General features: G+C 41.6%; 2 protein-coding genes across 4 annotated transcripts in view; one reads left to right on the top strand and one right to left on the bottom strand.

Moving 5' to 3' along the window:
* LOC116299822 (histamine H2 receptor-like) overlaps nt 1-17,199 on the top strand; it is a 41,838-nt gene extending 24,639 nt beyond the window's left edge. For all 3 annotated transcript variants that reach the window (XM_089025557.1, XM_089025558.1, XM_089025559.1), the window contains one exon: nt 15,856-17,199. In XM_089025557.1, the coding sequence (XP_088881683.1) occupies nt 15,856-16,760 (905 nt within the window). In that variant the 3' untranslated portion in view covers nt 16,761-17,199. The remainder of the gene's footprint in view (nt 1-15,855) is intronic.
* A 2,545-nt stretch (nt 17,200-19,744) lies between these two features.
* On the bottom strand, nt 19,745-25,732 carry LOC116303548 (uncharacterized). Its single transcript, XM_031713107.2, has 10 exons — nt 25,639-25,732; nt 25,454-25,544; nt 25,190-25,316; nt 24,319-24,429; nt 22,977-23,063; nt 22,543-22,594; nt 21,800-21,858; nt 21,389-21,448; nt 20,619-20,673; nt 19,745-20,417 (listed from the first exon to the last, which is right to left on the bottom strand). Exons 1-10 carry the CDS (start codon nt 25,688-25,690, stop codon nt 20,341-20,343), a joined length of 771 nt encoding a protein of 256 aa, XP_031568967.1. The 5' UTR covers nt 25,691-25,732; the 3' UTR covers nt 19,745-20,340.
* Nucleotides 25,733-26,102: the final 370 nt, after the last annotated feature.

Genomic DNA, 26,102 nt, shown 5'->3' with positions numbered 1-26,102 from the left:
TGCAATCGGGCGCGTGGTGCTGCGCTACTTTGAAGGGCAGCTAGCACTACTCTGAGTCTTTGGGGACTATGAGCAGCTCTTCCTTGACAAATCCGCGACCTGGGCCATTTAAGTAATACAACACGGGTTGCCCTTCCTTGGTGACGGACTTCGAAATCTCATACGTTTCCAAAGACCAGTTAGGATCCGTGGCTCTCTTACTGCCACCTTCGAGTTCCCCCGGCTGATAGAGGTATCTGACCACTATGTTGCGGGGTAGCTTTTTTTCCTTCAGTCCGACCGCCCTCGAACTTCTGACGTAGGACTTGTGTTCCACGTGTTTCTTTTTTATGGCATCCTTGGGTTTTATTCCCGTAGCCCTGGCCGCCTCGTTGTTCAAAGCCGCGATGACCTGGGGGAGCCTCTGAGTCCATTCCCTGTTGCGTTTGGAGGGATCTTCCAGCTCTTTCCAATACTGGTACCCAAAGAGACGCTCGGCTAAGGTCTTATTGAATCTTTCGACGATGCTCTGGCCCCTGTGGTACTCAGCTTCGGCTCTCCTAATCTTAGTGCTGTGGTCTTTCAGGGTTTTGGTAACCACGCCCATAAACTCCGTCCCCGCATCCACTTGCAGCAGCTTGGGCCATTTCAAAACGCGCTTATAAATCCTACCTAGGGCTTCTGCGACTTCCCCAGAATCCTTGCTGGTTATGGGTTCGGCGTCCTTATATCTGCTTGCGATATCAACTACGGTCAAAGCGTACCTATAGGTCTTTCTTCTCACCTTGTCGTGCGGTAAGAAAAGCAAATCCGCCTGATGAACTTCATTGGGGGTATTTACGGTAAAGCTGGGCCTGGGAATGTACTTGGGCACGGGAAGATAAACCTGCCAGAGGGTTTGTTTTTTCAACCAGTTCTTAGCCGTTTCATCTGATACCCTGGCCGCGGTCGCGAGTTTCTTGATAGCTGATGCTCCTCTCCAATAGCCTTCAGGCCCATAGTAAATCCTTTTGAGTTTGTCCTCTACGCGGCCCATTATATGAATTCCAAAACGAGATTGATCTTACGTCCGTTAAAATCCACCGTCTTTCCGTCCACCTTAATGGTGATGTTTATGCTTTCTACCAAATTAGACAAGTCATAGCTCAAAGAAATGGGAGTGTATTCTACCAGGTCAAATGGATTACCCTTAGGTAGGAATTTGGACATAAGAGAAGACTTTTCTCCATTGTTGTAACTATTGGCCAAATCGCAATAGACTTCGTAAGAGGATGCGACTTTCCATTTCACAGGTATGGCCGTGTTGGTAATTGCCTTGCCTGAGACACCTAGTAAAGATCCTAATGCATCAGCTTTTCCTAGGGTTACCGAGAAATTGTTAGGAAGATTATGTTTGAAGGTCATTTCGTGCGGCAATCCTGTGGTGAGAGTATAACCGCGCTTGGCGAGCTCCTTAGCAAGGGTGATTGGCGTGTAATGTCCATCGGGTAGCATTACGCTTTGATAATTGTTAGATCCCTTATGCACGGTGACCATACCATTGACTAAATTATACCAAGAATTGTACAAAGAGCAACTTATGAGCCGAACTTTATGGGCTTTAATGGGGGGATTCAAGTAAGTGGTAAAGTCATTCTTGTCGCTTTCCAAAAAGACAATCATTATATTAGATACGCCAAGGCCACGCCCCCCGCCAGCCCTGCGACTCCTACGAAGACCAGCTCATTGTCTTTTTGTTTCTTAGACGGTTGGTAGTAATTCTTAAACTGAGGCTTTCTTAACCTAAAGTCGGGGTGCGCCTGCGCATAGAGCTTAAAGGCGTAGTCCGTATTTTCGAAGTTCTTGTCTGCCTGCATTTTGTCTTGGTAGTTCTTGTCCAACCAATCCCTGTAGGCTTGTCTTTTTTCATTCCAAGCTGCCACGTCTCGCTGATATTTCTCCAGCGCTAAGTCGTGCCTCTTCCTCTCAGCGTTAGATTCTGCGTTTCTATCACCGCTAACTAATTTATCCAGATATCTACCACCATAATTAGCCCCTGTAAATGCTAAAGCTGCAATAACTCCGCCTGCGACTAAGCTAACCATTATATGTTAGGCAGGTACTTTTCCTTCTGTAGGTAATCCTTTAGCATGATAGCCCCGCATACGGCAGCGGTCATTTTAGCAAAATTAGCGAAGCTCTTGCTTGGGTCTTCAGTAAAGTCTTCTTTGAGCACTTTCTTACCCACCCAACCAATACCCGCAACGATGGAAGTAATAATAGCTGCTTCTTCAACAGTTTTCAACAACGCGGTCGACATTATATTACAAAGCGAGAAGGTTATTCCATTTCAGGGATCTTACTTTTTCTAACCTCCACGGGCGCGTGATATGTTGCGGCCTCCCACTTTACTTTTGGCTTCGTAGCCCGCCATTGTAAGTAGAGGCTGCCTGCTGCTATAGCAACTCCTAACGCGCCAATGACGTAGCCGGGATTCCAAAAGGATTCCTCTTCTTTCTCTTCCACCTTTTCCTCTTTCTTTGCTTTGTTCTTCTTGTTCATCTCCGCGAGCTTCTTCCCCGCGGCAACTCTGCCTGGAGATTTAGCCTTGGTAATCTTTTGCTCGGGCTGCTCTGCCTTCGACTCTGGTTCACTCATTTATATCTAAGGACTTGAAGGACTTGATAAGTACTTGAGAATGACTTAAGGATGACTTGACAATGACTTGACTAAGTACTTGACAATGACTTGACTAAGTACTTACGAATGAGTTGACTAAGTACTTGAGGCGACTTGATCAGGTACCTCAGTAAGTGCTGCCTGGAAGGCTTCTCTGTCCTTCTTGAAGTCCTTCCAAGATGTTCCGAAGGAACCTAGTACCTCCTTCAAGTCGACATGCTGAGCTACGTGCAAAGCCACAGAGGCGACTGCCATTAACTTACCGCACTTCAAAGACAACCAGCCGCAGGTTATCTTAAGTTCTTGGGCGATGACATAGTCCTCGCTAATGTCCTTCTGTAGTTGCTCCACGTCGTCTATGGGCAGCGCAAGTCCAAGCAATTTGGTGGCAAGTCGGATAGCGGAGTCTGCTACGGCGTCCGTGGTCTTACTTGCAAGGGCAGCCTCATACCTCTTATGGAACTTCTTGACTTCATCTTCTGACAACTTATTAACCTGCTCATGGGTAAGTTCCTTGCCTATCATTTCTTTGCACTTCCCCGAAGACACCAGGACGTTAAGTTGTTCCTTAAGGTTACTTTCATCTAGCTGCGTGGGGACTTCATCTAAGAGCTGCTCAATGTCCATATATGTTAATGGAATACGGAAACCTCAAAGAGAAGATCATCTTGGAATGTTGGTGCGTTTTTAAATGCCGCATGTATTCATGCAACTGTTCCTTGGATATCTCACCCCCATAGTCGCTTAAGATGGTTTCCAGGTCACTACGGCTCGGAGTATAAAATACGACCAGGGAGCCTATGTTTTCCCTGAAGGGCTTAGAGACGCTGGTAAGCTGCTGGGAAAGCAACCAAACGCTGATATTGTCATGCCTACCGCTGAAGGCGAGTTTAACGAGCTCGGAAGTGCGTCTTTTTACGTCGTCCCCGCAGGCAATGTCATCCAGTATGAGGAGTGTCTGCGTATCTTTAGGGAATTGTTTGTGCCAAAACTTCAAATGGCTGGATAACTCGTTAGGGTCTAAGATATCTACGAAGAAGTCGTCATCTTTCACTCCTATGCCCGTCCAGGTGCGGTTATTCACGTAGGTGGGGCATAATAGCACTATGTAGTCGAAACGGTATCTAAAGGGTCCTAATAGCTGCTCCACGACGAACTGGGTCTTTCCGCAGCCGGTGGGTCCTACTATCAGAGCATTGCAGGGAATATGGTTCGGATCCATTATATATACGATGGACCCAGTGGAAGCAGTAAGAAGGATTGCCGCCGACGCAAAAGATAAAAGAGACACCATAGAAATGCAAAGGGAGGAGATCGATCGGCTGCGGGAGCGCGTGCAGGAATTGTACGATGAAATGTGCGGTCTGAAGCGCGCGGAAAGGTTCGGTGCGCTTTTGACGATGGCCGGTTGGGTAAAAGAAAGCGTGCAGGATTTCATGCGGTATCCCTTATGAGGGTTAAATAACACTTAGTTATAATGAAGTGCAAGGATTGCGACAGGGAGTTCAGCAGTAAGCAAAGATTGCAATATCACGTCGAAAGACGGGTATGCAGTAAGAAAGCAAACAACGTCACTGTTTGCGGAGACTGCAATAAGCAGTTTAGCAGCGCGCAGGCGTTGGAGTACCATCGTAGCAGAAGGGTTTGTTTAAAGAATGTATGCGTGCGCTGCGACGAGGACGTTACCGACGCCTGGCACCGACATAGATGCCTTGGCAATTACGATCTGCTGGGCGTAGCATGTGAGGAGCACGGCGACGTCGCCGCCCGATGTTGTCCGCAAGAAACCGCGAAAGAGTTAACGCAAAGGAAGAAAAAAATAGATGAAACTTTCGCGGAGTTCGACCGCGTAGAAGGTGTAAAGTGGGAAAATAGAGCGTATTGGGAGGCCAACTGCGAGCGCTGCAGTTGCCAAAGGAGCGGTCAACATATTTGGCAGTGTTTATATGATGGTCAAGGCGGCTTCAAAGAGTATTTAGATCGCTTTGAAGCTTGGCATGCTCAAAACGAGGCTGTAAGGAAAGCCCGTAAGGATTAGTAAGAAAAGCAAGGTAGGTAGATTAGGGTTTGCGCAAAGAGTTTCAAATCCTGATCTTATTTTTATTGTTGTTTTCTTAAGTATCATCAACATTTAACAAAACAACAATAAAAATAAAGACCCCTTTTAAAGGAGGTTTGCAAATGCGATATCCTATGTTTTGCATGGAGCGTGGACATCCTAAGTGAGTCATTGGATACGCAGCCGGTTTGCGCAAAGAGTTTCAAATCCTGATCTTATTTTTATTGTTGTTTTGTTAACATCAACATTTAACAAAACAACAATAAAAATAAAGACCCCTTTTAAAGGAGGTTTGCAAATGCATGTAATATATGTTAGCCTACGTAGCCGCATTCTTTGGAGGATTTCTGATTACCCTTTCAATATATGGACTGTATTACGTGCGAACCACCCGCTGAATGCATAATTCATGAGGAGAAAAAAGAAACGGCGCCTGCCGTGATGACAGACTTAATGGCTGTGGATGCTAAAGAGCCGCTTAACTACAAAGTGGAGAAGGGCTGACTATTCTTTCGATGTCAAACTTCCATCGACCATTTATTTTACCATAACTACGTAAATGTGTGAATTCCTCACCTTGTATTACGTACCGTATGCAATCAGGCGCCCAAAGGGAATATTCCTTGCCCTCAGAGTCTTTGAGGACTAACCGTAAACGGTCCAAGTCTTCGAAGACTACGTAATTTTTTATTTCGTATGCTTTACCGTGCGTCAGATCACGCCAATGGATTAAGTTGAGCTTCATTATATCTATGGAATATCTTTAAATGCGTTGCCATTGCCTCCGTAGTTTTGAAGCGCTTGCAACACAACCGACAGGGAATGCGAATGCCCTCCGCGTAATTGCTAATGGTACGACAGATGGCGTCATAATCGTTACTAACCATAGTTAGGTAACCATTCGCGTCATACTGCGAAATTACTTTGCGTTGATCTGCGGAAAGCACGCCATTTCCTTTCGGGGTCTTTAATTCGATGCAAAGTCCTTGATACCTAAGATGCGCATTCAAGATCATCAAGTCGGGTTGACCCCTTTGATAACCTTTCTGCCAGCATTTTATGCGCTTGCTGTCAGAATCCTGCAATTCGCCTAAGCCGGGTGCTATGAGCATCTGTGGGTAAAAGCGGCGTATGTAGTCCACGACTTTCTTATGCAAGTCAAACTCATTCTCCATCTTGAAAACTAACTTGTTAGGACCATCAAAGCGCATTTCATACTTTCCTGTCTTTCTCAGCGCGGGTAGGACTTCCTCAAAGACCCAATCACGAAACTTAACGGCTTGGGGTAGTTTGGAGCTAAATATCAGTTCATACAAACCTGGCTCAGATATGAACACAGAATGTGGGTGCATAGAAGCGCCCTGTTTTAGGGCCCTTCCTAACTCACTCGACCTTTTCTGGTATTTCTCAGAAACGTGCTCCCTGATTGCGTTTCTCGTTTTTTCATATCCTAATGCAGCTGCCACCTCTTTTCCCTTAAAGTACAAAGTTTCGCCTTGCACTATGCATTGCAGTTTGGTGTCGTTGTTTTCGAATACGCGAAGCATTGTATATCTAAGAAATATTTTAACCCTAATATGCAACACTTTTAAGTTGGTTCATTTCCACGCTCAGTTGCGCGTCAGACACGACGAAGACGTAGCAGTTTATCTTATCGCCGTCGCCGGCACTGGTGTTCTTGGTGCGCTTGATCTCCAATGTTATGCCATCCTGGGTGTTTACTAGACGTAAACCCTGGCCATGTAGGTCTTCGTCGTTAATGGTGCGCATATCAATCCACAGCGCATACTTATCCTTAAAGAATTCCTCAGGGTTAATTTGGTCGCCAAACTTGCGCATTGCCTCCCTGTACACGTCTGCGGGCTTTATCCCCTGCGAGTAGACCTTGTTTGGAACGCCGTTGACATTTACCCCCACGTTGGTAATGTTGGGGTTATGAAAGGCCTCGGAGTCGCGCTTACCGGCTTCGTAGGGTTTGGCAAACACCAACATCAACCCCGTGAGACTTCTTCGGGGGAGGTTAATGCTTTGGTTAATAACCTCATCCGTCTTATCCAGGAAGCTAAACGTCTTATACATCACTACGTGGTCGTAAAGGAATGCCTTTCCGGAGCTGTATTCCATGCCGGCGCTACGTGCCAGCTCTTCGCTGTACACGGTTTCGTACTGTAATTCTAGATTAGTGATAGAATAAGGATCAACAGTCCCGCTAATTGCGCTGTCCATGCCTCCTAGAATGTTCGTAGTGTCCGCCAGGGTTACTTCAAACTGCAACTCTGCCAATTGTCTGGGGTAATACACGCCATGGTTCGTAATTACTTCAAAGTCCAAAGGGATAACGTATTTGGTACCGTACGCAGTTACTACCCTTGTTGCGTCTGCTACTGCGGTTGCTCCGCTGGAGTCAGTAGGCGCCGGGTTGGTGTCGCTGCGAAGCTTACGAAGGATAACGCTTCCGATTCCCTGCTCTATCTTTTGTGCACGGTCAAAGGCCGTCAACCATAAATCTTTGTACGTGGTGTACAGGTCGTACCTATTCAAATCCAAGAGAGATTCCCCGGCAAACTTGATTCTCATCTTAGAGACGAGGTTCCTACCCACATTATTGACGGTATAGCGCTTGTCCTTGGTGCTTGGTTGTATTGCTAGGTCAAACCTTAACGCCAGGGTGCCAGGAACCAATACTAGGTTATCCGTTAGACGGGGCACGCCCACATACAGCGTTTCTCCAGGTTTAGCGCTGCTGGGCGTGAATGTGACCCGGTGAAAGGTGCGTTCTGCTTTCAGTCCGCCAACCTGCTTAGGTAATACGTTGGGATTTAACTTTGAGCTTATCATATATAATGGAAGTAGAAGGAACGGATTTCGATCCCCTTACCGAAGAAGGTCAAGTTGATATTAATGACGAAGAATATGAAACCCTGCTTCCTGATGACAATGTAGACCCCCGAGGCCTTTTTGATAAATTGCTGAGCAAGTATGGCAGCAGGGCCCGCGATGCTATGCGTTCCTTAAGAGATAAATTCAAGTCTAAGAACCCCCACACGCCCATTCCAGAATACTTACAAATGGAATCCCTTGGCGTGCGGTCGGACTTAATAGCGAACATCATCGAGGACCTAAGGGAGCGATACCCAAGCCTAAACCTGGCTCTTTTGGACTTCCAAATAGGAGATAGAGGGCAGGTTCAAGTTAGAGAATCGGGTAGGGAAAAATGGCACGACCTGTATCAAAGGAAGAATTCCCACCTGCTTAATAACCAGCTTCCAAAAGGAGTCACAAATGCGCTGGGAGCGCCCAACTTGACGATGCTAAGCACTTCGACTCAAAGGGATACAGAAGTTGCTCAAAGGGCCTTTATTAGGGGCATTTCGAACCCTGGCTACAAAGATGCCCTCAGATCCGCAATCAGACTGCAAGAGGAGCGTCAAGAAAGACTTAGCCAATTGGGGAGCGACGAGACTGCTGAAAAGGAAGCACTTAAGAAGGAAATACAGGAAAATAACATAACCATTGATGACCTTACGCGACAACTCGACTACGTAACCAAGGAAGAAGGCGGTCTTACTAGTCGCTTCGAAGCCGTCCAAGAGGAAAACCAAGCATTGCAGGAACGTATAAGAGAATTGGAAGACGAATTCATTAAACAAAATAAACTAACTACTAAGAGCCATGCCGACGAAATCGTAGACTTTAGGAATAGACTTTCTAAGGCGTTGGACGAAAAAAGCGACGCAAGGAATCAGCTAAGGGCTGCTTTGAATGAAGCGGCGGGAAAAGACACGGAACTACAGCGCTTAGGACAAGAATTAATGGAGTCTGTTGACAGAGAAAGGCAATTGATGGTGGACAAGGCAGTGGCGGAGGAACAAATACGGCAACTTCGACAGGCCGTCGAAGACTTGGAGTACGAAATAGATCGACAGCGAGTAATAATCGAAGATCAAACTCGCCCTGAAGAAGAAAGGGAGGCAGCCCAAAAGGAAGTAGAAACCCTTCAGGAAAGACTGGCGGAATTACAAACGCAAATAGAAGGTAAGGAAAAGGAGCTGGGGCTTACCACCAAGGAAAAGATAAAAAGAGCTTTGGTGAAATATGGCGTTCCGCTGGCATTTGCGGTCGCTATTTCGAGCGTAGTAGGCGTGATCTTGTCCGCGCTTAAGGCTACAGGCGCACAGGTAAAGAAATTAGGCAATGGGCTGACGGACTTGGGAAAAAAGATGGCAGCCGGTCTTCCTGGGCTGCTGGGTTCGGTTGTTTCCTTGGCGCTTAGGGCCGGCGGAGAACTGCTAAAGTTTGTGGGCAACAACATTTGGATCTTGGTCGTCGCTATTGGGGTGGTACTCCTGAAGAAGCTAGGTCGATGAAGGGACCTTGGATTCCCTGTCCTTAGAATTGCTGCGCTCTTTCCGCGTCCTTGATTGAGGATGATGAAAGATAGTATTTGCGCCGCCCTGATAATTTGGGGCTAGCGGCAGCACGCTCATAGTGGAAATGGGTTTATGACTCCAAACCGCATCGATAATATCGCTACCCACGCCAATGCTGTTTATCCTTGCGCTGCCCGGCGTCGACCCATCGTTGCTACCGTCATCAGGAAATATTTGTAACTTAGCATATTTACAATTAATTACCATATGAAACGTGACCGGCGTCAGATCTTCTCCGCTAAATTTGTTTGGCTCCATCGAAAAGTGGGCCGCTCTTCTGCTGTTTGGGGAAGTTCGATAGGGGGGCAAAGGCTCGTCATTCTCATCGACAAGCCTAAACCCCACATTCGCGCTCACTCCCGTGTTAATGCTAATGGTGCAAATGACTAACGCAGGACCTCCAACTTCAACCCACATTCCCATATCAAACCACTCATGCCTTGCGTACTCCTTTACGTCTAAGTAGTGAACGTAATGCGTTTCACTTAAATGCGGATTCATATAATTTAAGAATCACAGATTCTCACAGGCTTAACACTGTAAGAGTGCTGATGGTCGCGTGATTATAAGGTCGATCTCTTTGATCTTCTATGCTATTTATGCACGCCGACGCCGTGTCATCTACGCGTATTTGCAACTTTACCTTCCCATGGCAATCAGCAACCATGTGAAAAGTCCAAACCGAGAGATTTTCGGTGCTGGTGTCGGGCGGCTCTACCGAGAAATGTGTAGGCTCTCTGTTGTTTGTCTTCGCGCGCATGGGCTGTAATACTCCATTGTCGTCACAGAAACGAAATCCTACGTTTGCATCACTCGCCGTACCAATGCAAATACTGCATATTATCAACTTCTTTCCTGAGTAGTTCAAATTCACGGACATGCCCGTGACATCAACCCAAGAGCTCTGGTTGTATTTTTTCTCGCCTGTGTAAGTCGTATAAACACAATCTACTCCAGCTACGTAGGGGTTGTTCATCGCCATATATAATAGCTCAGACCAATGCTTGCAGCTGCTAAGCCGGCTTTTAGTAAGTCATGGTCATATTCCTCGGTAACCTTCTTTACTGGTTTCTTTGGTTCGGGTTTTCCTACATGCGCCTTCTTCGATGGTTTTTCTACGTGCTCCTTCTTTGGCTTCTCCACGAAATGGGGAATGTTCCTAAGAGTGTCAGAGTTCACGTCATTCACCCCAAACTTCATATCCTTAGTAGCTCGTTGAAGTTTGTTGTTGTAACCCACGACGGAATCGGCGTTGATGACCAAATTACTTGGCATTAACCAACAACCAGGACTCAAGGCATAATCCAGTCTAACCTTTGATTGCTGCACCGCAAGTTGATATCTTTGAACTGACTTAGAAATCTCATTCTCGATAACAGCGCTTTCGAAGAGAACGAGGAATACTTGTTGGGTTTCCTGTGACGCACCGGAGGCACTCACGATAGGGCTGCGGGTGCTAACTTGGGCGCCAAGGACGCAATAGACGAAGGCTTCAATACTTCGGTTAATTCTTGCTTGGTTCTTCAAACCAATACCTTTTGCGGCAAAGAAAGGCGCCCATGGATATTTCTCTTTGCTTTCTATGAAGTAAATTAAAGTACCCCTCGATGCTTTACCACCAAGGTCGGAGAATTCCCATCTGCTGGGGTATCCCATTCCGGCCCTTTCTATGCTGGCTCCGACGTATGAAGCATAAGTGTACGTTTCTCCTAAACCATGTGCGGCACCTTCTTTATTACGAAAGTCAGGATTCGTTAGGTTGAATTCATTTTTTAAATGCTCCCATGCGACTTTATCATACTTATTATCCTTCGCGTTAAAGACAGTATCACTAGGAAGAGGTGCTCCTAGTTCAAACAATATTCTGCGGATGGTAAAAGCAACATGAAATCGCAGGAAAGGAATATGAAACATATCCGCGGCTACTCCGCATCCTTTCGTCGCAGCCCAGACAGCAAAGTTTAACTGCTGCGGCCAATACCGCATGTTAGGCCCTGCAAGCCATTCGCGGGCTTCTTTACCTGACGTATGCTTGATGCGCGTTTCTCTGAAGATGTCTCTAACCTTCATCTTAAAGGAAGACTTACCTACGGGTATTTTTAAAGTGGTAACCAAATCTTCGAAACCCTTCGTGTCTTTATTATCGTAAAATGGATATTCTTCATCCGTAAGCAGTAAATTCTCTGGGAAGTTGGGCTTCGGCTTTTCTTTATGCTTAACGGTCACCTTTGGCTCCAAGTCCGCATTGCTGTACATCCTGGAGCCTTTATAGTAAATCCCATCGGATCTTCTTTCGAACTTACTAGCATCCGCGTGCGGAAACATCTTCCTAAATGCTCTCCAGTTGGCATAATCCCGGTTGTCGTGATGTGGCTGCTCCTCTATGTCATTCCCAAAAGCGTCGTACATTAGTATATAATGGATGTTATACCTTCAGCACCTCAGTTGTACCCAGATGTTCCCACCATAGGTCCTACAGAATTGAACGCCGAGAACTTTCGTTTAAACAAGGCGAACTTAATACTGGCTTACTTGGAAGGGCAAGCGAAACACTATGAAGAGGTTAGAAAAAAGTACGCTAGAGCCCGAAGCATCTTGCATAAAATCGCGATAACTTCCGGCTCCATGTCCGTGGCGTTAACAGGCACCGGCGTTGCTACTTCGCTTACCGGGCCTGGAATAGTCATTGGCATTCCTTTGGCAAGCGTTGGAGCTGTCTGCGGCATTGTTTCCGCTGTTACGACAGGCATTATAAAGCAATTGTCCGGTAAGATATCCAAGCACGACACTCATATAGCCCTGGCAAGAGCAAAGGCTAACACCATCGCCGACTTGGTCTCCAAGGCTCTGCGGGACCGCCGCATAGACGACACGGAGTTTTCTTTGATCCTCGCGGAGGAAAAGAAATACGGCGAATTAAAGTCGGGCAATAAAAAAACCATCGTGAAAGATCTGTCCGAGGAATCTCGCAAACAGATCTACCAGAAGGCAAAAGAGGAGCTCCAAAGAAAACTCGCTCAGTAGACATCTGCTTTGAAAAGAACGTAGGGGGATTTCGACTGCACATTTCATCTTCTCGGAATCCATTCTAATAGGGGGTGGTTGGGGTCTATTTCGTAAAATATTTCGTAAATTACGTCGGGGTAATAAGGAATATCCTTATCCAGCCGACAGAATAACCACTCGGCCCTTTGCATATCTGGGACATGAGGAATACGCCTACCGGTAATTTCAGACAAAAGATAGGGAATAGCTTTGTAATATTTCCCTAGCTTTAATTTTTTCAATGTCTTTCGTAGACTTTGCGGCGAGGGCTCTTCCAAATTGTCCACGATCTCCCGCGTGTCTAAATACACCGGATGCAACCCCTGGATATAATTCATCCAGTCCCTGAAGTATTTCAACCTCTTATATGGCGTTTTCGTGCGACCTCCATTGGCGTAATACTGTTCTTTGGTAACATTTGGCACCGCATTACGAATATTCTTACCACACTCGTAACACTGTGCTGACGTGTCCTCCTCTATCTGCATTTTTTTACCACAACACCAAAAAGATTCTGGCTTCGGCATGACAACTTTAGGCGTTAAACAAATCACACAGAAGTCGTTAACGAACTTCTTACACTCATGCATCGTATATCTAAAGGATATCTTTCCCTCTGTTTGCGACCCCAACAGAGCAGCAGTTAGGCACATTTCGCGTGTCGGCCGATCGCGCAAGACCCCCTGTAGGGCGGGTTACCGACCTCTAAAAACCCACCCCCCCTGATGTTTTTCGACTTTCGATTTTTGGCTTTGTCGGCGTTTCGCGAGTCCGCCTAACTGCTGCTAGATGTTTTAGATATCAATGTAATAGTTTTAAAACCGAACAATTATTCCAGACTATGAGACTCCCAATGAGACTCTAAAAGAAAGACACGGATTATCGCACGTCATGGTTTGACTCTAGTCACCGAACTACAGTAATTCAGCATAACACAGAACGATTTAAAATACGAAACACTCTCCAACGGAAGTAGTGTTGTGTGGGCCTTTTTTGGGGTGTTTTTCGCGTGAAATTTGATTTCCCCCCAATTTTGGTGGTCGTAAATACGGAATCAAATCATTTCTAAACAACACTTTAATCAATTAGTACTTATTTAGAAGAGATAGGTAAGGAGGCTCGATACGGTTTTTCTTGAGCGCGCGTGCGCTTTATGAATTTTTAATATTCAAACTGAAAAAAAAAATCAAAAACTCTGTGGTCAAATTTCTTCGAATTTTGCATAGAGCTTTAGTTTATGTTTTCGAAAACTAGTTAAGGAAAAACTTAAAAAATTCTATAAGAGGAAACTATTCCAAACAAATTTTAATAATTTTTACGAATTTCCTATTACAGATTTTTTTTCTTTTTTTGCCAAAAAGAAGATTACGATACAAACTTTAAATATTCGGGTTTTTAAAAAATTTTACCATTTGGTTCCTGAGTTATGATTTATTAAATGAATATTTTTGATGGCATACCAAGGGTTCTGATGTTGTCATAGCAACGTCTGACGTCATTTTGTCATGCTCATTGTGATCTTTGGTTTATAGTCTTTGGCATTCTCGGTTTACTTGCTGTCATATTATAGCCATATTAATTTTTTTAGTTCATAATTGTAAGTGTATGTGAAGGCACAAAACACTTTCCAACCTCCTTAAATCAGAATGCAAGACTGCGCTACACTCTCAATCTCCCCTCGGTCCAGTATAGAATCATTATCGAGGAAGAAAAAAAATTGAATAACAAGGTTAGGTGGTATGATTTGTTGACAGGATTGAGTCTTCTTATATTTGACTTCGTTTTACCAATACGAAAAAAATACGCAGTGGACTAACAGACTAAAGATATATAATTACTAAAGTCCACTGTTGCAACAAGCATTATTTAAGTAAAAAGCAAAAACAATACTAAACTGATGAAAAAAAGACTAGTGAAGGCTGTTTTTCAAAAGTTGAAGAAAAATGATTAGAATCAAAACAATTTCCTTATAATTGATCTTAAAATGAATCAGTCCGTTTCGCCTGCTGAGTATTGATCAACATATATTGTGATAAAAACGAAGTCATTCGTAGTTGGAATTCAAACCAACAGAAACAATTAATGAGTCAAACGCCTCTTACATACGGTATGTATTACTTAAAAATTGGATTTGTTGTAAAAGGATTTGTGTAGGAGCAATGGCTTATGGCTTTGGAGTTAAAACATTTAACTATTATTTTAAAAAGATAAAGAAAAAATCGAATAGAAGTAAAAATGAGAGAGATGCGAGTTGAGATATAAGTTCGATAACGATAGCGAAGGATCAATGATTAAAATATAAGATTAAGATCGAAAATGCGAGCGCGGTGAATTAAAAAGAAATGAAACTTAAAAAATGGAATAAAAGAAAGGAAAGCCAGTGAACGGAACTCAGGCTCTTGTCAAACTTCGAACTCCACATGAGCCGCGAAACTTATTAAAGCAATGGCTAACAAGGCGGTCTTCTTTGATGTGAAGTTCGACGTCTAACCTGAGCCTTAGGCCCTGGCCAAACGAGGAAACATGTTTACCGCGCGCATGTTTCCTCTATGTTTCCCAGTTTAGCCACATGCGAAACATTGTTGCGTGCAACAAATTTTGCTTTCAAGACGCAAAAAATGTTTTTGCTGTGCGGCAGAAGCATTTCATGTTTCCAAGACGCATGGAAACATTGTTTCCCGATGTTTCCTGACAGTTTTGCCACCTTAGGAAACATTTAGGGAAATATGTTTCCTCGTTTAGCCAGGGCCTTATCGTACGATCACGGAGCGCGAGTAACGAAAGCAACGTCCACACACTGACACACAGGGAATGAAATAAGCCTCTGTAAACGATATCGAATCTTGTCGAGCGAACGGTCACGCAAACGAGACACGAGCCTTAATCGACGTAAGCGCACGATCATGAAATCGCTTAGCGAAAGATATAAACGAACTGTTAACGTAGATAAACTACACTCGCTTTCAGGTCGATTTGGTTTTTTAGCGCTAGTTTCGAAAAACAGAGCATGTGTAATTTACGTCATAGCTGCCAAAATTCAACAACTAAGTAGTCACTTTTTTAAAAGGTTTAAATATGATCCCTCTAGCTTCTCTTGTTAGATCGACCAACATGGCGGTTGTTTCATTGTTATTTATATCTTAAGGGATTTTGCGTCACATAGTTAGTGGTTACTGAGTGTAGAAAACGAAGAGCCGGATCTGAGCGAAACGCGTATGGTCAAATGTAGATTATCTTAATGATAATGATGATAATAATTATGATAATGATGATGATGATGATAATAATAATAATCCTTGACTCTCAAAACAAAAACATTTCATCTACTTATGCATTAATGCTGGTTTGCGTAAATATTTAAGCTATTTTAATTGTAGTCTGGAAATCTTATGTCCAAACTTGTAAAACCCCACAAACCACAAAGACAAACTTGACATTTTACAAGTGCTAGGGTAGTGACCTTTTGTTGATGAAATCGCGGTACTCAAGATTATGGTATTTTGAAACTTAACCTGAAAACTACGTAAAGTAATACGTCTATGAATTCCGATGAAGTAGAGTTGAGACTTCTTTATAGGGGTAGGGTCCTCACAAAGGTAGGGTAGGGGGATGCATGCATGTTCCAGGTACGAATCCTAATTATCTTTTCTCCTAACTTCATTTTCTTCTATTTTTGATTTCCAGAGACCCCTTCCCAGACGGGCGTTATATATCAGATGTACATCACATACGACATCATGTGTGGCACAGCATCCATCATCAACCTAGTAACCATCAGTCTAGAAAGGTGTCTGTCTGTCACACAGCCCGCCATTCATCGTAACCTCTCGGATACCACCATTATGGTCAGTATCGCGGTCGCATGGTTATACGCCCTCATTGTTGGTAGCCTTACACACATTAAAAACTCCAGTGGAACTTGGTATCCTCTGTTCGTCAGTTTTTCCAGCTTTTTCTTGCCGCTTTTTATCATTCTTGTCAACTATGTGATTATATATCGTATTGCGGACCGGAGAGCTCGGGCGAGGCGTTCCCGTTCTCTAAGGCGAGAAATTCGAATCGCGGTGACGCTTGGCGTGGTCATCAGCGCCTTCATCATTGCCTGGTTACCGTTCTTCATTATAATGCTTGTCTCAATGTACTGTAAGAAATGCAAGGTCCCGTATAAAATCGTGATACCGCTGGTTAAATGGATGCATTACAGCGGCTCAATGGTGAATCCTATCATCTATACTTATAGAAATAGAGACTTCAAAAGAGCGTTCCTCAAAATACTCTGTGAATGGCGCGAAGATAAGCCCATGACACACAAAAAATTTTGTAACCTTGGAGCCAACGGACATAAAAACGCGTGCAATAAATGCAAACGAACTAGCAGTATGTGTAACTGTCCACTAGAGAGCGACAGTAAAGAACACCATGAATGTGAGAGACGAACTTCGTGTTGTGGGATAGACGATAACTGTATTCAAGAATACAAGACAAAAATTATTGGCAAAAAAGAGACGCAAATTGTGTGGAAAAATGGCCAGAATAATGCACTGGAAGATCTAGATTTACGCGGTTGCGAGAATAAAACTGAGAGCTAATAGAGTACAGAATATTCACCCTGTTAAATACAGCAAAAGTTTCACAAACGTTTTCGTTACACGAAGCTGACGGACTCTGAGCCTACGTTCCTTCTGGTCAGCATCTATCGTTGCTTTCCACTGACCAACAGAATTGAGGGCACCTTCGAGACGAGAAAGACGCTTAGCGAAGTTTGATTTTCTCGACGAAAGAAAAGCATTTTTGTTCATAAAACTCAACATTTTGACATCGACTCAAGTCGCAACGTACAATGTGAAGTAGAGTGATTTGGCCTTGGCCCGTGAAAGAATAGTAAACGTAAACATTGTTTTACAGGCCAAGTAAAATCACTTTAGTGTTCTTGAAAAAAAAAACGCTTCTCAATCCACACAATAAAAGGAAAGAAAGTCAGGCATTTATTGTCGATAAAATAAAAATAAAACAATGAACTTTTCACAATAGTTATCCCATTGTTTATAAATTCTCATGCAAACGTGGTACAGGGGGTTATGGGGCTGAATTTTTGGACGAGATCAGCAAGCTTCGCCACCTCGCGCCTCAGAAAAAGCTACACTTGCTTCAAGCCGAATAAGTGAAAAAAAGCGAGCGTTGAAGTCACGCGTCTGGTCCTGGTTGGGCTGCCTGTGCTTTCTTCAGCGCGCGTGAAATAATACGGAGACGAAGGAGTTGCGAAAGTCAAAGTTAGCGACATATAATGCCAGTGCAAAAATTTGGCGCATGTGCAGCTGACATTCAGCCCTGTTGTCAACCTCGTACCGAGCCTGCGTTTTTTCTGGCCTGCGGCATAATTCATTCTTTGGCGCATGCACAGTTTTTCGGAAGTGATCGTGAAAAATAATCAATGAAAATCATGCTTTTAGAGTTGTGTGTTTACTTCCGATCAAAATAAAAATTAGAAATTGGCAAGTCTTTCAACGTTTGCGTGAAACAAAATCTAATAAATCGAGTGGTAGTTCAAATCAAATTAATATGCTTCTTGACTCTATTTTACTAACGCGAGATTTCCCCCGTTTTTTTCGTTTTATGAAGTCCGTTCTCAATTAATTTTATGCTGCTATTGAAAGCATAGTTAATAGAGGGAAATGGTTATGAAAGACGGCAAACTTCAAAGGGGTATGATATTGTACTGGCTTTTGTTTGGTCACGTGAATTAACATCTATTAAATAGACTCAGACTCGTAAATACTAAAAACATTAGGAAAATAATGGGTTCGGCGATCATTTGTAGTAATTAGAGAGTTTTAGATTGACTTTTTTTTCTGCCCGCAAACGGCAAACGTGACCACGTTTTCATAGTTTTCCTTTATTTTACTTTACCTTTTACAAACCTTCTCACCAAGCGCAAATACTCTTTTGTTTTCTACTACTTGGACTTTTTTGCGATTCTTTTTCAGTAATTTAAAAGAATTTTTTACTGGTCAACTGACGTTTCACGTTTGCCGTGAGCGTAAATCTAAAACTCTCTAATTGCAGTCAAACAATCTCAAGCGTAAACACGTAGAGATCATTAATGACTTTATTTTTGGTTTCTTGATTTCATTATTCGATTCGAATATTCATTATTGAAAACGAATCTTCAAAGCCCAGCATATACAAAAGTCTAGCAACTGAAACGCAAGAGCAACTTTTTGTACAAGAAATATCTAATATTAATGGATTGCCCCGGCTTTTTTCGAAGTCCGGATCAAGTTTTCAGTAACTTTTACTTAAAAGAAATAAACGGCGCTTTTCAATGCATGCAATTCATTTTATTTATAAATTTATCCTCTGTGAACTATTACTTTTCTTCGTTTATTTATGAAGTTGTTTTCGTTAATTATTCATTTGAAATCGTTCATCCCTATATTTGTTCTGAATACACTCCTCCGCTTCACTCAATCACTCACACATTCATTTCTTCACACAATGCAAATGTCTTTTTCTGCTCCATTCATTTATTCATTCACACTACAAGGTTTCTTCTCTGCTCCACTCACTCACTCAAACAATACGAATATCCTTTCCCGGTTCATTCATTCATTTACTTTCAACTTCCTTCTCTGCATCGTGTATTCATTCATGTATTCATTCTTTTATTCTTATTCACTTAATTCAGTTGTTCCACTACGCCCACTTAGACACATTTCTCATTATCGAGTCTTTAAATGGTTTAGATAACCTGTGCCATAGAATAGCATACAAACAGTGATAAGTGTTTTTATCTTTCATAAAAAGCTCTCAAGGGCACTTTTCCCCGTGCCTTTCATTAATTGGTGCTTTTTGCCGTAAACCTGCTAACATATATCGGTTCTTATCGCCTCGAAAACATCAACATCAACATGAATAAGTGACTATTTGTAAGAGCCCCAAGGACCTCTCGAGAATGACGTCACACAGAACGTCCCTGAACGATGTTTACGAAAGGGAAGGGGTTGAATATACAATATTCTAGGAGCACTGAAGGGTAATATCACAGTCTGTGAGCATGACGTAATACACCAACCTCGTGGTAACGTCACAATAGGAAATAGACGCCCTTTTTAGAAGTTCACACAATCGACATTGGTTTGAAGAAAAATCATCTAATAACGAAGTTATAACAGCGACTTTCATTGTTGTCTTTGTAGAAATGACGTCATATACCAACCTGGTGGTGAAGTCAAAATAGGAAATGGACGCCCCTTTTAGACGTTCTTGCGATCGATATTCTTCGATTGCACGTTACGTCATCGCGGCCTCTCGGGGGAGCGTTGGTGCCATTTAACAAAAGATTTCTCATTAGCATCCATTGTTAACGGTACCACAATGGCCGTTATGCTTTTGTCTTTCGACTTTCTTGGGAATGCTTGCAACCCATCAATAGGTTTGAAGAAATGTCATCTATTACCAAAGTTATAACAGCGACATCAAAACTTGTCTTTGTAGACATGACGTCATATGCCAACCGCGTGGTGACGTCAAAATAGGAAATAGACGCCCCATTTAGGATTACATGCATAGATCATTAGATCACAAAATCTTTATTTAAAGTAAAGAAGGTTAGAAAATAGTCTGTTGGAATGATGTGACACTTAAATCTCAGAGAGACATTACAATGCGCTCCATACTAAAAGGGGTTTGGGGAGGGGTGGGTATGCTCTTTGACATTCCATTTTCGACCACACCCTATCCATTATAACTTCCCAGTATAAATCATAGATGCTTATAAGAGTTTAACCCTTTCCAAAGAAAATAATAATAATTTACTAATATCCTAGTATGAATTATTATAAATGCACATACTGTAAAGTACAAAGAAATCACTTTCGTCCAAAAGAAAGTAAGAAACCAAAAATATAATAACATGAACTATTTTACTAAACCATTTAAATACTTCTCGATTATGAATTAAAAATGCTTCCAACCTAAAGACAAATGCTTGAGAATTTCTTTCCCCAAGAGTAGGGAATGTTAATGTATCAGATACAATACCTATTTTACTTCTTGTTCGACTTTTGAAGCTGACACTACGTTGAAACCATGATTTGGTGGTGAATGCAAAATCATTATAGCCCAACATGCAGAATGTTGCCAAACATATCTGTTGCCATGGCAATGTGTCTAACTAATAAGGGCGGGGTCCTTTATGTGTTGTTTTAGGTACTTCATCATGGAGAAGGTTCTGACCCTCTTTGTCCCTGGATTTAATCATAAAGAATAATAATTTAACATGGAAAAATAGGGATTCAAGGGATGGATAGTGGTACAGTAGTGCCCTCTTGTCTCATGGGTTAGGATAGCCGCTGGATAAGATTTATTTGTCAAATATCCTTAAAAGCACAGAGGTATAATAACACCAAAAATGACACGACAAACATTATACATTTTGTAAAACTTACCAAATACTTTCAAGAGTTGAGGGTCACAAATATGATATCTTTTATCCTTTGGGTCCTATAGATTTTGAAGGTGCACAAAGTTAGAATCAATAACAGTGAGTGCTTCTTGAGTGTTTTTGACACTTTTTGACACTTCCTAAAATAAGTACATCAGTATCAGTATCAGTTCTGTTCCATTATTAACAGTTATTAACTGAACAATGGGGACTCTATTCTATTCTAGATTAAAGTTCTTAAAAAGAAGTCCTTTGAAGGCTTTTCTGTCTTTTTTTAATCTTCTGGCCTGATCTTTATCAATGTTTAGTAGTTTTTCGATGTTTATCCATGAATCTCTGACATATTTTTTGGTTGGTTTGATGAAAAGTAATTTTTTCGTAAGATTGGAGTTCGGTCATCTACATATGCGTACGATATATCTTTTGAAAATATCTAAGTACTGTATTACTGAATGAAGTATGACAAAAAGTGTTCCATTATACTCTCATTATACACTCTGGGAGCTGTATCTAGAGTCATAAAGAAACAAGGAGCATAGCCAAATGATGCTTTAACTTCTCAAGTGCTCTTAAGGTCCTAGAGTGTTTGAATTGCAGTATGAAGACAAAAGTGGACATTTCATATTGCTTTTATAAGATAAACGAAACGTTTGAGTTGAGTGTTTTGTGTTTTCTGACAAACACGGTTTTTCAAGCATTTAACTACAATTCAGAGCATGCATATCTCAAAGAACAAAAGATCAATGCATTTAATATATCAATAAAAAAACCTACTGTCAAATTTCTCTCCCTGATTATCTGCCACATCTTTTTGACAACTTCTGATCTCGACAGCTACAACAGAAACAAATAAAACAAGATGTATTAAAACAAAATGAATAAATATTATCAATAGCGCAGCGCAGTCGTGACATCATAAAAATGAAGACAAAGGCGAAATTCGGACAAACAAACTTACAAGTTTACTTTCAGCAGATAATTTTCACAGCTGATTGCAGTTGATCTTAGTTTACATGGGTTATTATTGTAACTTTAAGTAAAAATAATAAAATCAGTTCGTATAATCCTCGTAGCGGTTAAACAGAATGCAATGTTTGTCTGAATCTTTAAGCTATTTTTAGAATCAGTGCGCTGCGCTATTATAATATTGATATTATAGTGAAGAATCTTCTGAGAGCTTCTTACCTGATCGGCTTCCATGATTTCAGCAAGTTCTGGTGACAAAATCATCGGTTTTCCAAAGCCTAGAGGTCATGAATTAATAATGATGGAATTAGTGTTATTTTTTGAGCTTCATTGTACGAAGGGTGGATAGCGCTATCCAATGGAAAATCTTATCCAGTGGATAAATTTATTGGATAACAGCATCGACTTATCCACTGGATAAGGATTTATCCATTTAATAGATAGCGCTATCCGCCCTCTGTACAACCGGGCTATCCGAAGGATAAATCTTATCAGGTGGATAAATTTATTGGATAACAGCATCAACTTATCCACTGGATAGCGCTATCCGCCCTTCATACAACTGGGCCCATGTGGATAGAACCAGAGGCAGATTTAAAGGGGGCTTATGATACTGCGGCACTCTCTCTTTTTAGTCAGAGATGCGTTTACCCCTACCTCTTTTGTCGTCCAAAATACTCCTAAGATGCAAGAAATACTATTTCTGGAAACCATATTTTGAGAATCCCTTGTGAGCATGCCCCTAGACCTTTCTATGGTTTCTTTGCATAGTCATTGGTGAGATTTGTTCAACGCCAAATTTTTACGGGCCAGCCTTTTCTCAGAATTCTGGATCTGCCCCTGAGATTTGCCCATGGATTCTTTCTCATAAGGGTGGGGAGGCTAAATCCCTGTTGGCAATGCTTTATCTCAACAGTTTTTTCTCCCTTGTATGTTTATTGTTTCTTTCTCCCTGGTCTTACCAGTGCGACTTTTTTCTCCCTTTGGCTTTGGTTCTTTCTTTGTCGAGTTTTTCTACAAATGAAAAAGAATTTTGCTCAATTCTGCTAATGCAGAAACCCAGAATAGAGTAACCCCCCCCCCCCCCCTCTCTGAAGCTTTTTTACTGACAAAATGTTGAAAGCATCTTCATAACCCCTCCCCTCCCCCAGGCCAGAATGACATTGACAGTAAATATATAAAGAGAGAAGATGTAGTATAGTAGTAATAAATTATGTGTTCGGTGTGTGTAATGAAATAGAGAGAATAAGAGAAAAATATCAAATGCCCTTGGCAGGAATTGAATTCACATCTTCGGTATTCCAGTCCGATGTGTTAACCACTACACCACAAGGACCAACCACGCTGGTAACGCAGCCGGAATATGAAATGTAGGGTACTTGTGAAGATGGTTTACCTGTGTTCTCTTGGCAGGCTGTTTTCTTGTTCTTAGACCTCTTTCACTTTCATGTAACTTTCTAGCAACTTCAGCATCATCGTCATCCTGAAAATACGTGGGGATATGATGACCAAATTTGTTTTGGTTGGTTTTTATTCAAATTTCAACCGGAAAGCTATTGGAGATTGACATAATCTATTGTTAAAATGTTTAGCACATCAACAAACAGGTTAAAAGTCATAACTGCACTTTTTCATTTTGACATAAATTTATATCCTGTGACAAATATTTCTCATGGTGTAGCACTTTGCGATGGACATAAATTTATTTCGATCAGTAAAGTTCAAAAGCATCTCAAACATATTTATTTGAAACAGCCATGATGTCACTGTGTTCATAAAACTGTACATCCCTAGTCGCTTTTATTTTAAAATCCAACCAAACTGTACAAAAAAATAAAATTTTCATCATAAATAAGGGATAAGTACAAGAATAGGGTAGCATGAGTGGCATATGCAGCTAACTTGTTGTCTTTCACTGCTGTGAGTCTAACAGGTTGGGTCGCTGGTTCGAGCCCTTCAGTCTCCACATGCGAATTGAGTTTGTTTGATGTGTTGTTCTCTCCTATGCTACAAGGGTTTTCTCCGGGTTCTCTGGTTTCCTCCCTCCGTAAAAATCAACATGTGAGTTGAGCGTTGTGTGCAAAGAATATTGAATGATGTGGTAGTGAGTGTGAGTGAAAAGTGCCTCCAATTAGCGCAAAGCACTAGAACAACTAGATACTTAAATGAAAGGATTTATTTTATTAACAGTAGGAACTTGTAGATAATTTTGGATCACCGTAAAAGGCTTTGTGAAACTGACGTTTTGGACATTAGTCCTTTGTCGGAGTACTCTGACGAAGGACTAACGTCCAAAACGTCAGTTTCACAAAGCCTTTTATGGTGATCCAAAATTATCTACAAGTTCCTACTGTTTTATTCAGAAACACTGACGCAGTCCACACTAGTACTCTACTAGTTATCACCACTGAGTTATTTTTTTATTTATTTAGAGTGCAAATATAACTTTTAACTTGTTTCGCCACAATAACAATGTCTGCAAACATGACATCCATAGATAAAATCTATAGATAAAATAATGGTTGGTCAGACACTAGTCATGATAAGCTGCCAAATTAGTTTTAGCTCAGTCATACCTCTTTTCTGGCTCAATATTACTGGTCAAAATGACCGGCAAAGCAAAGATTTGACTGGGCAAGTTCCAATTCTGGCCAAACATTATTTGATGCCAATATTTTTAGCCTACAAATACATGGTACTTTTTTTACTTTTAATTAAGTGTTTACGATTTACTCTACCTTGTTCTCTCTTGATTCTGTTTTCTTGCTCATTTGTTTATTTGTTGCTCCAGATTTTGATACTGAAGATTTTTTTTCTTTCTTGGCTTTTTTAGTGGCTGGTTCCTCGTCCTGGGAATATCAATTTAAATATTGTTATCAGATTGACCACTGTTTTCATTGCTATGCGACGGTCAAGACAAACTCTCACAACAAGCTCAAAGGGCAACAGACAAACTTTCAATGTACATTGATACTCTCACAACTTGCTTGATTGACAGCAGTCTATTTCCCATTGAGCCTGTTCTGAGATTTTGCACCAATTAGCACTGTTATAGCACAACACATGCAAAAGTATGACCATGTTTATACAGTAGCAACAATTTAGATGTGAAGTTAGCTGGTTTTACTAAATAATGCATGTAAAAGCTCGTTTGGCAGTGCAGAACCTTTTCGAATACATTAAATATGGTCATACTTAAGAGTGTTGCCTTTTAACACCCTCTCCAGCTATTTGAAGTTACAATTCCCTTGTTATACAGATATCTGCTCCTTAGAAATTCTGATTTCTCTCTGAAGAGGAGGTATTCGGATGCACTGCAAGGGTCTATTCATAGCAACCTAAATTTAGAGAGTCGCACAAATATTACTGTGGAGGGGAGGGGAGAGTAAATAAATTTAAACTTAACCAATCCTGAAATATCATAACTAAGAAATACAAATACTTATCAACAGGAATCAAATTGAGAATATAATTATTATAAACTCTAAGCTTCGTTCTGAGGCCTGGTAAAGTTTTTCAAAAAATATTTCGAGAATAGGAATGAAAGCTTGAAATTTGTAAAAATGTGTTGTTCTTTTTTCCAACAAATATACATTTTTTTTTTATCACCTCATCTTCGCTTTGAGATTCTTGTTCAGAATCTACAGCGCCATTAGTAGGTACATCACCATCTTCGTTCTTTTGGTCTTGGTTTTCTTCTATCATAGACATTAACAGTTCATCAATCTCCTTCTTCCTGTTTCATCAACAAAACAACGACATTCTCATTTCAGCTTTTTCTGCCCCAAAACCAGCCAGAACGGCACCTTACAGATAGCATTTTAAGTAGCATTATCGAAAGAATCTCTTAAACCAGTCTATGAACTAAAATACCTGTCTTTAAGGCTGATATTAAAGCGCTCTTCGAGATTATTCCTGACAATTCGAGAAGTCAACGAAGACAGCTCTGAACTTTTCAAAATATCTGCACAGTGGTTAAAGACATGAATATATTAGATGTATATTTGTATAGGTTAGACTTTTCTCACAACTGTTGTTTCAACGACTTATTTTCTTGCCTCCTATGGCTGTTTTGAGTGAATCTACACTCAATTCTGCACTGTCCACCATGTTGTTCTCGTACGTCCACGTGCAGTCCACTGGAGTGTGCGCCCGCGGTATCAACATAAACACCGCAAAACATAGGCAAAATGCCTTTACACTAGCGATTTTTGCTACGATTTTGTCCATAATAGATAATGGTAAAGAATTTACTTGTAAAGTTTTTTTCAGTATACCAAGATTTTCCTAGACGAATGTCTCTTTTGAAGGTAAATTATACACCGTGAAAAGATGAAAAAACTTACTGACGTTTCGGACGCTAGTCCTTCGTCGGAGTAAAAGCATTTGCTTTTACTCCGACGAAGGACCAGCGTCCGAAACGTCAGTAAGTTTTTTCATCTTTTCACGGTGTATAATTTACCTTTTCATCATTACTGTTTCATTAGAAACACCGACGCAGCTCACACTAGTTTTTAGCTAG

The sequence above is a fragment of the Actinia tenebrosa genome, unplaced genomic scaffold, assembly GCF_029948245.1.
Source record: "Actinia tenebrosa isolate PJP-AT-01 unplaced genomic scaffold, QUT_ActTen_1.0 PGA_scaffold0__85_contigs__length_37466705, whole genome shotgun sequence".
Classification (NCBI taxonomy): domain Eukaryota; kingdom Metazoa; phylum Cnidaria; class Anthozoa; order Actiniaria; family Actiniidae; genus Actinia; species Actinia tenebrosa.
This window is presented reverse-complemented; position numbering and strand designations above follow the sequence as displayed.